This window comes from Triticum urartu, chromosome 2 (genome assembly GCF_003073215.2).
Source record: "Triticum urartu cultivar G1812 chromosome 2, Tu2.1, whole genome shotgun sequence".
In the NCBI taxonomy this organism is placed as follows: domain Eukaryota; kingdom Viridiplantae; phylum Streptophyta; class Magnoliopsida; order Poales; family Poaceae; genus Triticum; species Triticum urartu.
Window position 1 is genome coordinate 3344699 of NC_053023.1, and position 19751 is coordinate 3364449.

Here is a 19751-nt window from a genome sequence, read left to right on the forward strand (position 1 = left end):
CCCAAGGGGGCCACGAGGCAGGGGGCGCGCCCTGGGCCCTCGTGGCCACCCCGTAAGGCGGTTGGTGCCCTTCTTTCGCCACAAGAAAGCTAATATCCGGATAAAAATCCTGTCCAAAATTCAGCCCAATCGGAGTTACGGATCTCCAGGAATAAAAAAATTATGAAAGGGCAGAATCAGGGACGCAGAAACAAAAAGAGACAGATCCAATCTCGGAGGGGCTCTCGCCCCTCCGCCACCATGGAGGCCATGGACCAGAGGGGAAACCCTTCTCCCATATAGGGAGAAGGTCAAGGAAGAAGAAGAAGAAGGGGGGCTCTCTCCCCCTCTCTTCCGGTGGCGCCGGAACGCCGCCAGGGCCATCATCGTCACCGCAATCTACACCAGGAACTTCACCGTCATCATCACCAACTCTTCCCCCCTCTATGCAGTGGTGTAACCTCTCTTTTACCCGATGTAATATCTACTTAAACATGGTGCTCAACGCTATATATTATTTCCCAATGATGTAAGGCTATCCTATGAAGTTTGAGTAGATCTGTTTTGTCCTATGGGTTAATTGATGATCGTGATTGGTTTGAGTTGCATGTTTTATTATTGTTGTTGTCCTATGGTGCTCTCCGTGTTGCGCAAGCGTGAGGGGTCCCCGCTGTAGGGTCTGCAATATGTTCATGATTTGCTTATGGTGGATGGCGTGAGTGATTGAAACACAGACCCGAGTAAGTAGGTTGTTTGCGTATGGGAATAAAGAGGACTTGATGCCTTATAATGCTATGGTTGGGTTTTACCTTAATGATCTTTAGTAGTTGCGGATGCTTTCTAAAGTTCAAATCATAAGTGCATATGATCCAAGAAGAGAAAGTATGTTAGCTTATGCCTCTCCCTCAAATAAAATTGCAATAATGATTACTGGTCTAGTTATCGATTGCCTAGGGACAAATAACTTTCTTGTGTGACAACAAGCTCTCTACTAAAACTAACTTCGTTGTGTCTTCATCTAAACAGCCCCTACTTTTTATTTACGTGCTCTTTATTATCTTGCAAACCTATCCAAAAACACCTACAAAGTACTTCTAGTTTCATACTTGTTCTAGGTAAAGCGAACGTTAAGCGTGCGTAGAGTTGTATAGGTGGTTAATAGAACTTGAGGGAATATTTGTTCTACCTTTAGCTCCTCGTTGGGTTTGACACTCTTACTTATCAAAAGAGGCTACGATTGATCCCCTATACTTGTGGGTTATCAATATCTCCGGTGATAATTAGATCATCGACATAAACTCCAACTAGCAGGTTTGAACCCGACCGAGACCAAACTTTGGTGTAACCTTGAGTTCCAAGCTTTTGGCGCTTTCTTCAGACAGTAAAGTGCCTTTTTGGGCTTTTAAACTTTCCTTTTTTGCCTTGCTTCTTATAGTCGAGGGGTCGTTTCATTTACACTTCCTCTGTGAGATCGCCATTGAGGAAAGAAGATTTAACATCCATATTATAATCCTTCCAATCATCTTGTGCTGCCAAAGCTAGGAACAGCCTCAATGTCTCGAGACGAGCAACCGGTGGAAACACATCCTCATAGGTAACTCATTGGCATTGTACGTAGTCCTCCGTGATGAGTCTTACCTTGTACTTCGCGATAGCACCCTTTGAGTCATTTTGGTTCAGAGATCGGGTTACCAAAGTCCACGTGTCATTGCTCTTAACTGCCTTCATCTCCTCATCCATGTCATGCTTCCAGCTAGGATTTCTTCTCGCCTCTACAAAGTCCCCCAACTCCTCAACTCCGAGCAAACATAGTCCAGAGTACTCGAGCTTAACTAGCTTCACGTACTTCTAAACTTTCTTGAGGGTGTTGAAGCGACAAGGCCCAGAGGAGTCAGTTGTGGCTTGCGAAGGAGACGACACAAATTGTGTTGGCATCGATGAACTTGAGGAAGACGACAGAGTCTCGGGCATGGTAGATGTTGGGTCGTCAGCATCCGCATCGTTGGCATAGTCATCATGACCATGACCATCATCTTGATTGTCATTATCACTATGCACCTCGTTGTCGATGTTGTCACCGAGATCTGTTGGCAAGGCAAGATCCCGGTTGTGATGGATCAAGGTTGAGGATAGAGAGCTTGTTCCGCATGCGATTTACATGCTCTAGCATGTATTAGAGGTTATCGAAGATCGTCATCACTCCATTCTCAATATCCACCTTGCATCCATTCTCCTCAAGTTTCCCAATGAGATGATGTTGTTGTGAAGCCGCGGGGTGTATTATACTCCAGTGAGTATGCGATCTTTGCCTATGATACCCTCAAAGAGGACAGAACCTTGCCCGCAAATCTACATAGTTGAACCATCACCGAATTTTGCCGAGCCTTCAAAATGATATTCCAGCTCGAGGAATTTCTCTTTGCACCCCGTCATGTGGTTACTGGCATCTTTGTGTACATACTACAATACCATAGGATTTCCGGATAACTTAGGTGTTACTTTCTTCTCATGAAGTAGCACCTTTCGATTGGTTCCACAACCACCGTTTGGACGGGATCATAAACTTTGGCCATCAGAAGACCTGGACGTTCATCTTCCCGGCCCGCTTCACCAAATTTGCCTCGACCTCCCTCTTGTTAGGCTCTGGACAATCCTTCACAAAGTGACCCATCTCTTTGCAATTATTTCACTAGACCTTGGACACATCCAACTCACGTGTTTTTCCTTTTCCTTTTCTGGTGTGTCTGCCGCGCTTTGTGTTGCTTGAGCCTTCACCACCATCACGCTTTCCTTTGCTACATGGGACCTCCCAATCTATGTGTGAGGACATGACTTCGTCACCACCTCCTCCCTTACATTCTCGATAGCCACGGGCATTTTCTCCCCATGTCTTTCCGCCTTTAGTATTGTCATCTCGTTGATGTAGTAAAGCTGCTCGAGTGTGCTAATGATGTACGTGAATTTATCATTCACCGAACTAAAAAAATTCTCCATGATCTCAACTTCCTCTTGCTTTACACCAAGCGTATTACTCCTACATGTCCGATCTGTATTGATGTAGCCTTTCAGGATGCTGACTCGAAACTCCCCTACATCCTTATGTGGACCAGGGGTAAAATTACATAGGTTCATGTCGGTTTCCATGGCTTGTAGCCTAAGTAAGTCTACCTAGATTGAAGACTTGGAGTACAAGTCGATAGCACCCTGATGGGTCGACTTACAGTCTGCAAGTGTGCCCCCGGTACATGGCACCTTCACCCTCCCTCACTCTAGTGTACACATGCTGGTGGTAGCCCGGCTGCTGTTGCTACCACCCTCCCTCTCACATGCCTATGGTAGCCGTCCCTCATCCCTCTCCTCGAAATCACTAATTAAGGGGCACCCCTTGTAAAGGTCACTCCCACCTCCTTTGGTGGTGACAAGTGGCACACCGCATGTGCAACACTTTTTGCAATTGGAGAGTTTTCATAGCATTTCTTCCCATGCGCGTGGCGAGGTGGGTTAGATATTTCTATTTCTTTTTCCGTACATTTGATTTACAAATCTCAAACCACATGTCCAAATCTTGAACTGTTTTCACCGCTGCAATCCTCGCGTCAACATTTTAAAACGTGATCCCATGTTGATAGGTTCAATGTATCTTTTGTGGGGAAAAAATATGTGCTCCAAAACCATAGTACTTGTGCTTCAAAACTGTATTAACCCGTGCTTCAAAAGTTATACTTACCGTGCTTCACTTTTAGGGGAAGAACAATTCTACTTTTTCACATAAAGGAGCACATTTGTGCTTTATATGGAAGCACATATGTGCTTTCACGCGAGGAGCACAACTATGGTTCACTTTTAGGGAAGCAGAAAAAGCATAGGTATGCTTCCATGTGAAAGCAGAACTGGACTTCACTTTTTGGGGAAACAAAATCATGCTTCACTATGTTGATGGGGAAGCACAACTGTGGTCCACATTTCAGAAAAAAAAAGAATAAACAAAAAACACCCGAAAAACAAGAAAAAAATAGACAAAATCCAAACAACTGTAAAAAATAAGAACATATATATTTCAAACTGGAATTTTTTGTCAGAATTTTTTGGATTTTTGAAATATGATTTTTGAATGTTTTTTTAAAAGGCTCCATGTAGCCTGAGCACGTTGCACTCAATTTAATTTGAACTAATATTTTCAATATGTATCGTTTTCAATGTTTCTACCCACATACGTGCCATAATGTAAAGTGGTGATCATACTTGCATGGACTAAAAAGTCATAACCTATAAGCTACTAACCGGAGTGAAGATGGCGGGATTCCTCTACACGTGGCCGGGCACCGGAGTGGAAGGCAGAGGGAAGGCGAATCTATGGGCTCGCCGGCGAACCCTGAATGGAGAGTTTGGCCTAGCCGCCAAGGAAAAGGGACGACGAAAAAGCTAAATATGTGATTGCACTAATATTTTCTCACTTTAGCTACATGTCAGCTGACTGAGTTTTAATTTTTGGGTCAGACAATTTGTTTAACTGTTGATTCCTGCTCCAAGATGCGTTCTAGTTGTTTTTTCCCTGTTGTGTGTGTTGTCATGTATTGGGCTGCATGTTTTCTGATTGTCCCTTATTTTGCGTCAGTCAATTTCTTGTTGTCTTGAAGCCTGTTAAGTGTTTTCTTATAAGGCTATGTGTGTGCATTTTTGCTTCTATTTTGTTGTAGTTTTTTATGGGTATATTTTGGATGTTGGGTTAAGATAAAATATATACGCGTAAGTAATTTATAATATGTGTATAAATTGTAATTCTGTGAAAAATGCACTATTATGAGCTTATTTCTTACATACTATTAAAACAGTGCAGTTTCATTATAATTGTATCTTTTGTGAAAATTCCACTACCATATGCATATTCTTGCATATTATTGAAAGCGCAATTTTTTGTATATATTGTCTGTAAATTTTGTTATTGTTTGATTACTTTATAATTTCTTTCTTCTTAAAGGGTAATATCAATGCAACTAAATCATTCTTGCTTAGAAAACTACCAAAGCAAAATCAAAAGAATGAAAAGAAGTAACTACAAAAGCAAAATCAAAATAATAATATTTTTCTAAGAAACAGTGTTTTAGCGCAAATTTCACAATTATATTCATATTCTTTCTTATTATAATATGTGCAATGTATGCATAAATTGTGTGTAAATTTCGTCATTGTTATCTTTCTTCTTAAATGGTAATTCCATTACTAGTAATTCAGTAATTCATTCTTTCTTACAAAACTTCATTATTTTGATTTGGAGAAATAGAGATGCCATGGATCAAATACACATGCTACTAAACATTCTTTCTTTTTAGAAACTTTGTTTTTTTGCACAAAATCACTATTATATGTTATTCTTGCATATTATAACAAAGCGTAATTCATGTGTAAATTGTGTGCAACTCCTGGATAAAAAATATTTTCACCAATTTTGTCTCCCTTACGAAACTTGATCATTTTAATATTTTTCTTTTTTTATTTCTTCTGGAAGGGTTGTACCAATGCCACTAATTTATTCTTTCTTAGAAAACATTATTCTTTTTATTTTTTATTCTTTTTTTCATTTTCGTTCTATTGAAAGGGTTATACGAATCCCACTTATTCATTATGTCGTAGAAAACTTTATTATTTTTATTTTATTTTAGTTTTTACTTCATTTCATTTCTTCTGAAAGTGTAATTCCAATTCCACTAATTTATTTTGTCTTAGAAAAAAATTATTGTCATTTTTTTCTTTAAGGGTCATATCAATGCCAATAATTCATTCCTGCTTAGAAAACTACTTTATGCAAAAATTCTACCATTATATGGTTACTCTTTCATAATATAAAAATACGCACTTCTTGTGTAAATCATATGCAAATTTTGTCACTATTTGATTTAATTTTACTAATGCCACTAATCTATTCTTTCTTCGAAAACTTTATTTTGGGAAACTTTCACTATTAAATTCTTGTTCTTGCATATTACGAAAAAGTGAATTTTCTGTGTAAAATTGTGTGCTATTTTTTCATCATTTTCTTAATTGTTTTATATATTCCTGATTTTTAAGTGTAATACTGATGCCACTAATTTCATTCTTCTTTAGATTTTTTGTTTTTCTTTATTTTATGTTTATTTATTAATCTCTAAGGTGACATCAGCAAAAGTATTAGAGTTTCAATCGACCGACCCCTTTTCTTCTTTTGATTATCGGGTTAGTATTTCATGATAATAAATAGTCTAGTAGTTCAGAAATATTGTGTTATTTTAAAAATATTTCGAAAATATTTATCAAACTGGATTTTAGTTATTTAAAGAAATTATAACCGAGCACTTTTTCAGCCATCTCAGACCATTAGCAATTTTAACCGTTGGATGCACTATTGCGGGAGTTCCTGTGCGTCAGATGCCCCTTGTGCTCCCGCCTGGGCTTTGTTACGCTGAGCACAAGGGCCGCTGCTCCGATAACTAATTTGGACGTTTGTCATCAATTTGGCCCAGATGGGCTAGATGTGATGCGTTAACCGTGGAAAGAAGTATTAACACATCTTTCGCAGCTCTTGCACCTCGCCTGGGGCCGAGCCCACGGTCGGGCGGAGAGTGGCTCGCCATGACACCACGCCTGCCGTACAACGAAACGGGGCCGTGGGGGAAACCAAGCATCGGCCACGATTGGAGTCGATTCGTCGGGAATTGAAGATGCAAATCATAATTGCTACAACCATTACTGGCAAGCGAAGCCATAATTGTAGGTCGGTTACTACCCCCGATTCATCTTCTTAATTTACTCGATCCAGATCCTCAAAAAAAAATTTACTCGACCCTCGATAATCCGCAATTCCGCATCGTGCAACTGCTCCTTCCCTGTTCCCCTGGTTACATCTGCAACTCCTCTGGAAGCCATGGTCGACGTGTTGGTCGCTAGTTTGTTTCCCCGTTGTGTCAGTCCTCCTCCACATGTGGACCAGGCCCCACATGTCATCCGCACTACAGCACCGTACAGTACTGCAGAGGATCTCAACCCCTCCTCCTCCACCACCACCTCCTCCTCTCTCTTTTGAATCCAGATGGCTCGTGATTCATGAAGTTTCTAATTTGTGTCAGTCTCTTTGCTGGACCGACAGATCAGAGAGACTTCCTCTATCTTAACTTATTTACATTATACTGGTGATAGAACAGTATGTATGCTCAATTTTGCATTATTCCTATGTGGTATTAGTAGCGTATATGGTACTTCTTTTAGCCGATGTTGAATTGACACATACGGAGAAGTGTCTTCATATTTCACATGCAGACATGCATACCTTTTACAACATCCCCAGGCTGTAAGTTCTATTTTCCTCTTTACTCATGTGTCAACCATGGAGGAGGAGTTGTTGAAGTTGAACTACTAATCAGGAGCTTCCTTCTCTAATTTAGGCTGTAATTTGCCTATGTGGTTGTGTCAATCGATTGAATAAGTTTATCTGATGAGATGATGTTTCAGGTTTCAACCCTTGGTCAGGGAAGAGACGTAAGATCATATCGAACATGTATGACCAGGGCGAGGGACCAATCCATTTGTGTTATCGTCCGAAAATAAGATGATCTGTATCTCATCAGAAATTTCTCCGGTATGATGATTTCAATTATTTTGTACCTAGGTGGCTAGGTGATTTTTGTGACTGCTTGCCTCAGATGGTCTCGCCTTACATGCTATTTAATTTTCTCTTCATGACTTCTGTTTTGTAACTTCAAATTATTGACGTGTATGATCACTGGTCCCATTTTCTGATGCACAAGTGGTAACTTTGCTAATATCACCCATCCTATGTGTATTTGGTCTGGTGAATTTACGGATTTGTTTTACTGCTAAAATTTGATAGCTTTGTGATTTATGGTGCTCAGTCTACTTGATCGAAGACAAGGGCTGCTGCGCATGGAAAATGATTAAAAAAATTGCGCTAGTAGTACCAATGTGTGGGCTTTCTCCATTCTTGCAGTAACTTTGTACTTTGGCTATGTGGTGGCATCTACATTATGAGCAATTGGGCACATTGGTTCTGTTTTTGGAAAATAAAATTGTACTAGAATGTGCTATTTAAAGATGAGGGTCTGCATAGCTATCTTCGTATTGGCAAACTTTCCTATAACTTGACGATTCAATGTTGATATTGTGAATTATATATCTTCATTTCTATAGGCGTAGTGAAACATTTATTCTTTCGAAATATCTAAACTTCTCCTGTGCAAAGGAATTAATACAAAATTGTAAGTTCGCCTAAAATGGTACATTGTTAATATTACTCTTGCACAAATGTTTCATGATAAGCACCTATGAAAAACTATTTTTATATGATACGATTCTTATTCTATATGATGTACTTATATCCTCTATGGCATGAATGTAGATGGAAGCATATCACTTAAATTGCAAAATTGTGCGAGAAAATCCAGTATACTACCTCCGTTCCAAAAATAAGTGGTTTCAATTCAAATTTAAACTAAAACCACGACACTTAACTTTTTGGTGGAGTTAGTAAACAAATGTATACAAGTTGCCTTATATTCCTAACAACTAAGTGTCAAAATAGACGGGCGCAGCAACGCGCACCATCAAAGATCTAACTGTAAAGATGCTCGGTAGCAATCTTTCTGTAAGTGGAGAACTTTTAGAGAAGCACCTCCCGCTAATCCTAAAAATATTAATTAAATTTAAATCAGCCTAGGGAGCTAGAGAACGACAGAGCAACCAGCTGCAATATATTAGATACACATCGACAGATATGAATATATCTGACCCGGCTCTCGAGCCGTCAGTGCGAATCAAATTTCAAATAGAAAAGAAATAAAAGACAATTGCACCACGGATTACCTTTTGTTACCGAATCATCAAAATTAAAATATGCGAAGCGTGGTTCACGTGGTGTGCCAACTTGTCAAAGTGCGTGATTGGCACGAGATAGGGAGCGGCGTGAAACGTGGTTAACGTGGTGCGCAGATCATCATGTATAAATACGTACTACACATGAGGGCACTCTCCACACAGCTAGCTAGCGCCAACAATGTGGTTCTCTGCGTTGCTGGCTACTATAGTAGCAACGACGGTGCTCGCCATTCATGTGGTGCACATCCTGCACAAACACACCCGAAAGAGAGTTTCTCCTACATGGCCACCCGGCCCTGCCGGACACCCCATCCTCGGCAACTTGGTCTATGTCATCGGGCCGCTCCGCAACAACCCACACACCGCGCTCGCCACCCTCGCCCAAACCTATGGACCCATCATGTCCCTCCGTCTTGGTCTGACCCGCAACATCGTCGTGGTGTCATCCGCTGCTGCGGCTCATGAGGCCCTTGCCAAGAATGACGCAGCGCTCGCGTCCCGGCTTGTGCCGGACACCGTCCGCTCCATGTCATACGGCGCGACATCCATGGTCTTCCTTCCAAGCTCGAACCCGCTGTGGAAGCAGGACCGTGCCATCATGGGCGCCCGCTTCTCATCCAGTCGGGGCTTGGACACGATCCGGCCCATCTTGGAATGCCATGCAGGGCGTCTCACCGAGTACTTGAGGGCATGCTCTGGCACCGGCATGCCGGTCATAATCAGGGAGGCCGTGAACCGCACGGTACTCAATGTCATATCCAACATCCTCTTCTCCGAGGATGTGGTGGACTTGCACGTACGCACCGGGGGCCCAACCTTTCAGGGGACTCATAGTGCCGGTACTAGAGGAGTGGTCAAAATCCAACGTCTCTGACGCCTTCCCATTCCTCGCACCAATTGACCACCTCCTCGGCTCGCGTCGCCGCATCTCCATAAATCTCGCCAAACTGTTCAACTTCTTTGACCAAGAGATCGTTCAGCGCCGATTAGCTAGAACTGGCAGTGGCAGTGGCAGTGAGAAGAACAACGACGTGCTGGACATTCTCCTCGAGCGGCACGCCATGTCCAAGCTCACTCGGCAAGAAATCATCACGTTCCTAACAGTACGTATGTTCATCGAGTACTTGTTTTGCTTACAAATATTGTATGTATGTGGAATGTTCATTTATTTTATTTCTGTACAGGATATGTTCATCGCTGCAAGTGACACGAGCACGGTGACAGTGCAGTGGGCTATGGCGCAACTACTGCGCCACCCAGAGAAGATGGATAAGGTGCGCAATGAGCTCGCAGCGTGCGTTGGAGTTAGGTCCAGTGACTTTGTGAAGGAGAGCGACCTCGACAACCGGGAAAGTATCTGGTGCACCGGTCCTTGTGGTGCTACCGGTGCACCGGACACCGTATCACGTTAGAAAATATTTCAAAAAAAACTGAAAAAAAATGCAATATATTGACATAACATTGGTCTATGTTGTTGCAAAATTTCAACTCAAAATTCGAAACATTGCATGAGATACAAAAATGATAAATTTGGCATCAATGTGATAATGGGCCAAATCTTAAAGCCCAACTTATGTTATGTACTATTTAGTGTCAACTTTGTGATCTTTTTACCTCAAGAAATATTTCGAATTTTGACTTGAAATTTTGCGACAATATAGATCGATGTTGTAAGAATGTGCTGATTTTTTTCAATTTTTTTCAAACAATTTTAAATGCAATATGATAGTCCGGTGCACCGGTAGCACCACAAGCCCCGGTGCACCGGATACTTTCCCCCTGATGGCATGGCGCCCGAGGATATTGACCTCGAGGACCGCTATGGCACTGTGCTGAATCTTGCTACGCCACTCCATGCCGTGCCAGTGTCCGCCGTGTGACGTGCATGGTTACTCCAAGACCATTATCTGCCGACATATTTCTTTTGAAAAAACATGTAATCTTTCCTATACTATTCCTAAATTATCTCCTGTAGAGGCTTCCTACCCTTTAAGTCTTGTAATCTACATATAGTTATATACTAGCCTGCGAGGCTCAGCAATACAACAAGCGATTCCACCAATTGTCTCCTCGCTAACCCTCTTACATAAAATATTGATACAGAAGAGAAACTCAATGTCCCGGATAGGGAAATCAATTATTCCATAAAATCAAGTAATTTTTTATCAATATCTTGTGGCCTTGTTTAATTATTGAGATGCTATTATCTGCCACATAGTTTTGTTGGAAAAAACTTATAAGGCTTGTAAAGTTCAACTAGTCCAACAAGAATATTGGCTTGGAAGAGAAAATTGAATATTTCCCAGGCAGGGAAATCAACTATTCCATAAAATTCGAGTACTTTTCTTAACTATTTCACCATCTTTTTCGATCATGTGGTGACAACGAGAGATGGATGATTCCGTACAGTTGGATTTTAACACAACGATAAGAAAAGTAAGAGATTCTTGGTGACAATAGTTCGGCAGATGAATAGATAGTGCATTACTTATTTCGGTGCAAGTTTGTTTACGTCCTGTGCAACGCCATTGGTATAGGCCATGTAGACGTTCAGTTTGGAGTTTGCTTTATTTCACGGGGAACATGTCTGTGCAAGTTTGGGTCATCTGGAACATGTGTGCTTCCCTATACCTGTCTTGGCTGCCAAAACAAGATCAGAACTAGATCAGATAAATTAGACAATTAGTATGCACATAACTTGAATTATTATTTTTGAACCGGGCATAACCCCTTTCCGTTACTTGCATAACAAATATACATCAGTTCATTTGACACCAAGGAAACCTAGAATGGGGAAAGCGAGTTCAATGCATCACTGGGAAACCCACGGTAAACATAACTTGAATATTAATCACCCCGCAAAAGGAACTTGAATATTAATATGTTAAAGAAAAAGATTATGATCACATCATTAACAGTAGCTACCTCATTAAATGTTACCTATGTAAGCTTCGTCAATTAGTAGTAGTTCCGTTGCTCTAGTTTTGTGGCCTGTTGGTGGCTTGTTAGCAGAGAGAAATTCTGTTGATATATGGGAAAATTTATTCTTAATGACGATACTGAAAACTTTCAGTAATCCCGATAGGGTGATGCGCAAGACCGGAAGTACAAGAGGGGATTGCATACACGACGTTTACCCAGGTTCGAGCCCTCGTAGTAGAGGTAACACCCTACTCCTGCTTTGGTTTGAGTCTTACCAGAGAGGTAACACCCTGCTCCTGCTTTGCTTTGAACCTTGCCGCCCCACGATCCACGCACGCATTCATCTCCATGAAACAGCATGAAAAATACACATGAAATAGCAGCATTGACCATTCCTAATTCTGCGACTTCCATTACCAAGCAAAAGGCCAAGAAGGTGCTAGATGTATGCTTAATCTCCCCATCGCAGATTGCATTGCAAATGTGCCAGGCAGACTTGCTGGTGCTCCTTGAGCATCTAGTTGTACACCTCAACGGTAGTTTCGTGGCCATGCATGACGTGGCACCATCGGTCGAGCGCGGCATCACCGGGCCAGGCGGTCTACCGGCACCCGCCCTTTCAGCACGGACATGACGAGACGGATCCTATATATTCATGTTGAGCTTGCCGACGCGAGCCGCACGAATGCAGCCGAGGAGGCCGTGGTAGTGCACCACGCCGAATATCACCTTATCTAGGATGTGGAACTTGCCATGCCCGCGCTGTGAGCGTGTAGATCGTTGTCTCGAACACATGTGCGCTGATGTCCACCAGGATGCGGCTGGATGGACGGCTGCCTGTGGCGTGCATATTGCTGGTTGTGTAGAAAACTTCTGTCGAGGGGAACTGACTGTGGGTTAGAAAAATATGTACATCTCATTTTAAGGTTGAGGTTAGCGTGACTAGGTCTAGCTATTTTCTTATTTTCGAGTTTTTACTATGACATTTATACTGACTGGAGAAAAGGGGGGAAATGTGGCAAAAAAAGGTTCTTAACTCAAGAACAATATTTCACTGCCAACGCATGCAAAATCTCAATGGATGAGACCTATAGATTTCTTTCTTATGCGTCCATTGTAGAAGAAACGCTATGTGCATAATCTAAATGATCATGGTCTCATATATTTTTCAATCATGGTTGCATTATATGTTCTTTTATACGCTCAAGACATTTTTTTTCTCAATTTCCTGCTGCAATGTGTGGGGTATCTATTAGTATAAATTAAAACAAGGGCACCAATACTTGGTCTAGTCCTATCTATTTTCTGCAGTCAACTCTACGTATTGGTTGATTCATATAAATAAGCGGGAGTTGTTACTTGCTTGTTGCTCGCGGCAACAATGAAATTTTTTGACTTTTCAAATTGCTATTTATTTTTAAGCCAGCACCCTGGCGTGTCAAGTTAGCTAGCTGTTGTTTTTGGTCAAATTGAATAAATGTTATATACAAGGCACATCAACTTGTGAATCTAGATAGCTGGAGGGTGAGGGGTTCAACGTTCTTTTTCTGCTTGCCTCCGCCGACTCTTTAAGGAAGTTTTCCCATCTTTATCTCTTTCCTCCTCCACAAGAAAAGCTCTTCTCCTCCCGTCGGCGCCGCCGTCGTTCCGTCCCATCTTCCGATGCCCACTAGGCCATGGAGGTGCTGAGGATCTCGGCCCCCCGCCGGCGGGAGGGACCCCGTTCTCGTTCTTGTTAGAGTCAGCATCTTGGTTGGGGATGTGTGGCGGCGGCGATGTCCTTTAGTAGGAATAATGTCTCTCATGTTCTATCCCCGGTCCGATGGTGCGTCTAGCATCGTCGGAGGGCGTGTGGAGATTTGTCTCCCTCAGATCTTGCGGGATTTGGTCCGTGCTGGTCTTCGGTGGATCTATTTGGATCCGGTCTCCGTTCGTCTTCATTTAGGTGTTTACAGGTTTGATCCTTCTGATCTACGACTTTCTTCATTGACGATGGTTGCTACTCTGGTGCGCTGGTCCTTTGGGGTCTTAGCACGACGACTTCCCGACTGTCTACTACAACAATGTTGGTCCGACTTCGGTGAGGGAGGGGCGATGACGGCGGCGACAGACATGGTTGTAATTTTTATTACTTCTGTTATTTTTTGTACTCCCATGATTGAAGATGAATAGATTGGAAGTTTCTCACAAAAAAAGGAAGTTATCCAATCACTCTCGGGCCGGCTGGCACCAACCAAGGGGAGGCGGGGCTCCCTCCAATCATTCGAAGAGCTGAGATCTCCTAAAGGAAAAAATAGCTACTCCCTCCACCTTTCTATGGCCTAATGCATTTTTTTAGACTGCCTTTGGCTATTCTAAATGCAAATAACTTTCTTTATAAATTGGTTAAAATTCATTAAATTTGACTTTCTAAAAATATTAGACACTGCATTAGGTAATGAATGGGGTGTAAGTTTTGTGAGAGCCACTTGTCGCGTAATTTGCATGTCATATATTATTGCTCTAACACGTGATCAATGTTAATCTCAAAAACACATTTGGAGGATGGCGGCAAAGCCGGCAAAAGCAAGCAGGAGAGGGTGTACTGCTGCTGCTGCTGCTGCTATACGAACAATGACACTAAAACAATAAGAGAAGCAGCTAAATGTTTTGGGAACCAATGAATAAATGTTTTAAACAAAGGTGTAGTCATACATCAGGGCAAGCATGTAATAACGAGTTCAAGTAAGAGAAACGGTCAGTTTGACCACCATGGCTGCTAGCTTGAGTTGGCATATTATACTTTCCGTGGACTGCGGGAGCTCACTCGTGGATAAAAATCAACCAAAAGGAATGCCGTAGACATTATTGCAGGCTGATAACGATGAGAAAGATCATGGACTTGGCCTCCGGTGGACATTATTTACAGGCTTCTAGACACCCGATTGTTTCAAACTTCCGAACGTGATTTGATCAGGGGTGTGGCTAGATCATAGTTGACCGAGACTTAATCAAGTTTTAGTCAAGTGAGAAAACATATAAAGGAGAACAAAAAATTAAGAAAATTTTACACAGATCTCCGTGTAAGATTCCACGAATATAGCATCGACTAAACTTGGTTAAGTCTGAGGTTTAGCAATCCCGTTGACTAATAAACAACAGCTCTCTGCGATCCACCAATCGAGCCATTTAAATTCAGGACGTGGTCATTCGATGTAAAGAGGCACACACAAGAAGAATGGAGCCTGCAGCACTACCGTTGCTCTGGTCCGTTGTCCCCTTAATCATCGTACTCTTCTTACTTGTCATTAAAATCTACACCTCGTCTCCGGCGGGAAAGCGGCTGCCGCCGGGGCCATGGCAGCTGCCACTCGTAGGCAGCCTCCACCACTTCCTGCTGTCGCGCCATGGCGACCTGCCGCACCGTGTCCTGCGGGGGCTCTCTCGCAGGCACGTCCCGCTCATGCTGCTCCGCTTCGGTGCTGTGCCCACGCTGGTCGCCTCATCTGCCGAGGCTGCCAGGGAGGTCCTCAAGACGCATGACGCAGCCTTCGCCAGCCGCCACCTCACGCCAACGCTGGACATCTTCAGCCGCGGCGGCCAAGACATCCTCTTTGTTGGGACTAACCCTAGATAGCACGAACTGGTTTTCGGGGACAGAGGTAGAAGAAGAAGTAAACGCATAGGTGTTTTGCGGCGACAAACGCCTCGCTGACGAACAGTGTTTTTCTCCAGCTCAAACCGTGGCACGTACCACGTACATCCAACCAACTCAGATCGGCCTCTATTTATAGGCTGGCACACACGCCACCTCCCCTATTGTGATGCATGCTAACTAACCATGAAGTCTATCCGGCCAGCTAACAACTTATCCAGCTAACTAACTACATGCATGACTATCCTATCATGCCATGAAGCTAGCTAACCAACTAACCACCTGGACTAAACACTACGCGCTGGACTAACCAACTCGCCATGGCCACGACTGCACGCACACGCACGTACACCATCGTGACACACACGCACACACGTACTCTGGGTGCATACCCATCACGGTTTATTTCTAACATTCTCCCCCTAAACCGTGACCTACAGGAGGCCAGGTTCTTCGTCGACATCGGCGAGGAGCACCTTCTCCTTCTTCGGCTGCCGGCAGTCACGGGAGAAGTGGCCACGAACGCCACAGTTGTAGCACTTCCCGCGCCGCCGTCTCGTGCCCGAGGCCACGCTGCTCGCACCGTCATCGTGGTCGAGGCCGCCGCCGCGCTGACGTTGCCGTGCCTCCCACTGGGCCGCTGTGAACATTAGCTGATCGCTGCCTCGTCCGCCGTTGTCCTGTGTGCGCCGACGTAAGCGTTCGTCGAACGCCTTGAGCCTACTCAACGCCTCCTCGAACGCCATCGTCTCCACGTCGCAGAACTGCTCGATCCCGGCCACCGCGGCATACAACCGATCAGGCACCGTGTCGAGCAGTTTTTTCACCATGGCGGCGTCACCGAGCGTCGAGCCGAGGCCAGCATACCTTGCTGCCATGCCGCCGATTTTGCCGGCGTACGCGTCCAGCGCCTCCCCCTCCTCCATGCGCAGGTTGTCAAACTCGCCACGGAGAGTGGAGAGCCGCGCCGCCTGGACCCGATCAGCGCCGACGAACCTCGTCTTCAAGCTGGCCCACACCTCAGCCGCCGTCTTCTTCGTCGATACCTGCATCAACAAGTCTTCTGAGAGTGCACCGAACAGCACCGCCCTCGCCGTCTTGTTTTTCCCCGCGTCGACCGCCGCGTCGCCGGCCGGCGACACCGCTTCCCAGAGGTTCTGGGCGTCGAGGATGGCTTCGGCCTTGATCGCCCATACCGTGTAGTTGTCCGGTGTGAGCATCGGCATTGCCATGGACACCGTGCTCCCCCCGGCGCCGTGCGGGACGATCGCCATGGCCACGAGCAGAGGAACAAACGAGGCTCTGTATACCAATTGTTGGGACTAACCCTAGATAGCACGAACTGGTTTTCGGGGACAGAGGTAGAAGAAGAAGTAAACGCATAGGTGTTTTGCGGCGACAAACGCCTCGCTGACGAACAGCGTTTTTCTCCAGCTCAAACTGTGGCACGTACCACGTACATCCAACCAACTCAGATCGGCCTCTATTTATAGGCTGGCACACACGCCACCTCCCCTATTGTGATGCATGCTAACTAATCATGAAGTCTATCCGGCCAGCTAACAACTTATCCAGCTAACTAACTACATGCATGACTATCCTATCATGCCATGAAGCTAGCTAACCAACTAACCACCTGGACTAAACACTACGCGCTGGACTAACCAACTCGCCATGGCCACGACTGCACGCACACGCACGTACACCATCGTGACACACACGCACACACGTACTCTGGGTGCATACCCATCACGGTTTATTTCTAACACTCTTCTCCCCCTACGGTGACCTGTGGCGCCAGCTCCGCCGCATCTGCCTGCTCGAGCTCATGAGCGCACGCCGCGTCCTGTCCTTCCGCCACATACGGGAAGACGAGATCGCCGCCTTGATCGGCTACATCACAGACGAGTGCGCTCGCGGTGGCGGCTGCACGGTGGTAGAAATCGGCCAGCTGATCACCCGCACGGTCAACGACATCGTGGTGCGGTCGGCCGTCGGCGGACGATGCCCGCGGCGGGACGAGTTCCTGCACGTGCTCGACCGGTCGGTGAAGCTTGCCGGTGGCTTCAACCTGTCTGACCTCTACCCATCGTCAGCGCTGGCGCGCTGGCTCAGCGGCGCCCTCCGGGAGACCGAGCGGTGCAACCGCAAAGCGCGTGCGATTATGGACGATTTCATCCGCGAGCGCGTCGACGGTGCCGGCGAGAGCACGGAGGACCTTCTCGGGGTGCTGCTGAGGGTGCAGAAGGACGGTGGGGCGCAGTGCTCTCTGGACCTCACCACCGACATCATCACCACCGTGGTCCAAGAAATGTTCGTAGCCGGGAGCGAGACCTCGTCGACAACGCTGGAATGGGCCATGTCGGAGCTGGTGAGGAACCCGCGCGTTCTCCACAAGGCCCAGGCGGAGGTGCGAGAGGCACTCCATGGACGGAGCAAGCTAGTGGAGGGTGACCTCGCTGGCGGGCGGCTGAGCTACCTCAACTTGGTGATCAGGGAGACATTGCGGTTGCACGCACCGTTGCCCTTCCTGCTACCACGGCAGTGCCGGGAGCCATGCGAGGTGATGGGCTACCACATCCCCGAGGGTACAAAGGTTCTCTTGAACGCCTGGGCCTTGGGCAGGGACGATTCCTACTGGGAGGACGCTGAGGCGTTCAAGCCGGAGAGGTTCGAGGAGAGTGGCACCGCCGCCATGGACTTCAAGGGCGGCCACTTCGAGTATCTTCCCTTCGGGTCCGGCAGGAGGATGTGCCCAGGCGTGGCGCTCGGCCTCGCCAACATGGAGCTGCTGCTCGCCAGCCTCCTCTACCACTTCAACTGGGAGCTCCCCGGCGGCGGGAGACCGCAGGAGCTCGACATGTCTGAGGCGTTTGGCATCGCCGTCAGCAGGAAGTCCAAGCTCGTGTTGCGCGCTATGGAGCATATCAGGTTCGAAAATTAATAGGTTTAGGACGCCGATAACATCCACACGTGTGGCATTAGACGTCCGCCTACACACCGTGTGTGGTGTGAGCAGGAGGCAACCTATACGGACAGTGTGTGGACGAACATTAAAATTGTCCATACATATGGGCGCAGCTATTTCGTGCTACACGCCAACAAGTACTACTCATCTTCATTCCATGTGTGTGCCATGAAGCAAAAAAATGCCCACACGTCCTGACGCAGCTACGTTAGGTATCCGCGAGATGGCGATTTAGCTGCCATCCGGAATGACGGATGTAGTTATTCGGGATGGCAAATGTAGTTGCAAAAGCATGGCAACTCTATCTGTTTGGTTACCTATAGTTGCCATGTCTAATTTATGGTAGTTGTTGCATGTAAACAAACCATAGTTGCCGTGTGTGATTAACTACTTGCTACATATGGTCAAACAGTAGTTGCATTGTGTATTTTACCTAGTTGCCATGTGTTGTCCAATCATAATTGTCATGTATGGTTAATCGCAGTTGCCATGTGTGTTTATCTGGTTGCCACGTACGCACAATTGCAGTTACCGTCTAGCAACGAATCATAGTTGCCGTGTGTGTTTACCTAGTTGCCACGTACGCGTAACAGCAATTGCCATCCAACAATGTACGAGTGTCGTGTGGGTGAAAAGTAGTTCGCCCACACGCGCATGGACTAGGTGGTGCCTGTGTAGGCAGAAACTAGTTCGCCCACACAACGCAGCTGGTAAGCCGCATGTTGCAGGGCGTGTGGGCGAACTCTCCAACACCCACACACCAGCCCCGTCTTACGTAGCATGCGAAAACTGCCTCGGCGTGTCAAGATTCATGCAAATTTAACTGAACGATGATCCAGGCATGTGGGTGAGTTGTAAAATTACCACATGTGGGCGTTAGTATTTTTGAGGGTTTATTATCTCACCTGCTTGAAAAAAAATCAATTTAGCTCTGCGGATCATGGAACTGAGCGATATGGTGTAATCAATATTAAGATCATGTCTTCTTTTTCTTGTCGTGTTGTCTCGTCACCCTCTATGTCATGTTTTATGCTAGTGTTGGTATTGATGTGCCCATGGTTAGTTTTATGGGAGGATGATGTACCAGCCGAGGCTGCTGTCATTGTAATGTGCCTAACATGTGTTCGTAATAAAGCTTTGCTTTAACCCTAAAAAAGAAGTTTTGTAGTGCTGCCATCAGATTTGGCGGTCACTTTGCTCTTGAGGTACACTATTTCAAGGACAGTTTAGAACTTTTCATTTTATGGAAAAAGTTCAAAACAAACCTTCAACTAATAGACAAAAGCTAAATCAGATCCTAAACTTCAAATTCTTGAAATCAGCACACTGAACTATCTAATCCCGGTCTATTTTAATCCTTGAGTGTGTTCCCAAACAGGGATCGTT

At 45.2% G+C, this 19751-nt stretch overlaps 2 protein-coding genes across 2 annotated transcripts; both read left to right on the plus strand.

The window, feature by feature from the left end:
- Nucleotides 1–9017: 9017 nt before the first annotated feature.
- Nucleotides 9018–10918, plus strand: LOC125534964 (oryzalexin E synthase-like). The gene is made up of 2 exons (XM_048698024.1): nucleotides 9018–9944; nucleotides 10026–10918. The coding sequence occupies exons 1-2, from the start codon at nucleotides 9591–9593 to the stop codon at nucleotides 10251–10253; spliced, it is 582 nt and encodes a 193-aa protein (XP_048553981.1). The 5' UTR covers nucleotides 9018–9590; the 3' UTR covers nucleotides 10254–10918.
- Nucleotides 10919–14956: 4038 nt separating this feature from the next.
- On the plus strand, nucleotides 14957–18792 carry LOC125534965 (zealexin A1 synthase-like). Its single transcript, XM_048698025.1, has 2 exons — nucleotides 14957–15351; nucleotides 17165–18792. The coding sequence occupies exons 1-2, from the start codon at nucleotides 14981–14983 to the stop codon at nucleotides 18339–18341; spliced, it is 1548 nt and encodes a 515-aa protein (XP_048553982.1). The 5' UTR covers nucleotides 14957–14980; the 3' UTR covers nucleotides 18342–18792.
- The last annotated feature ends 959 nt before the right edge of the window (nucleotides 18793–19751 follow it).

Bases quoted from the DNA above. Each gene is read 5' to 3' on its own strand.
- LOC125534964 (XM_048698024.1), top strand. From the start codon at position 9,591: ATGTCATATCCAACATCCTCTTCTCCGAGGATGTGGTGGACTTGCACG. The intron at 9,945-10,025 runs GTACGTATGTTC...ATTTCTGTACAG, and splicing joins AAATCATCACGTTCCTAACA to GATATGTTCATCGCTGCAAG.
- LOC125534965 (XM_048698025.1), top strand. From the start codon at position 14,981: ATGGAGCCTGCAGCACTACCGTTGCTCTGGTCCGTTGTCCCCTTAATC. The intron at 15,352-17,164 runs CCTCTTTGTTGG...TTTATTTCTAAC, and splicing joins AGCCGCGGCGGCCAAGACAT to ACTCTTCTCCCCCTACGGTG.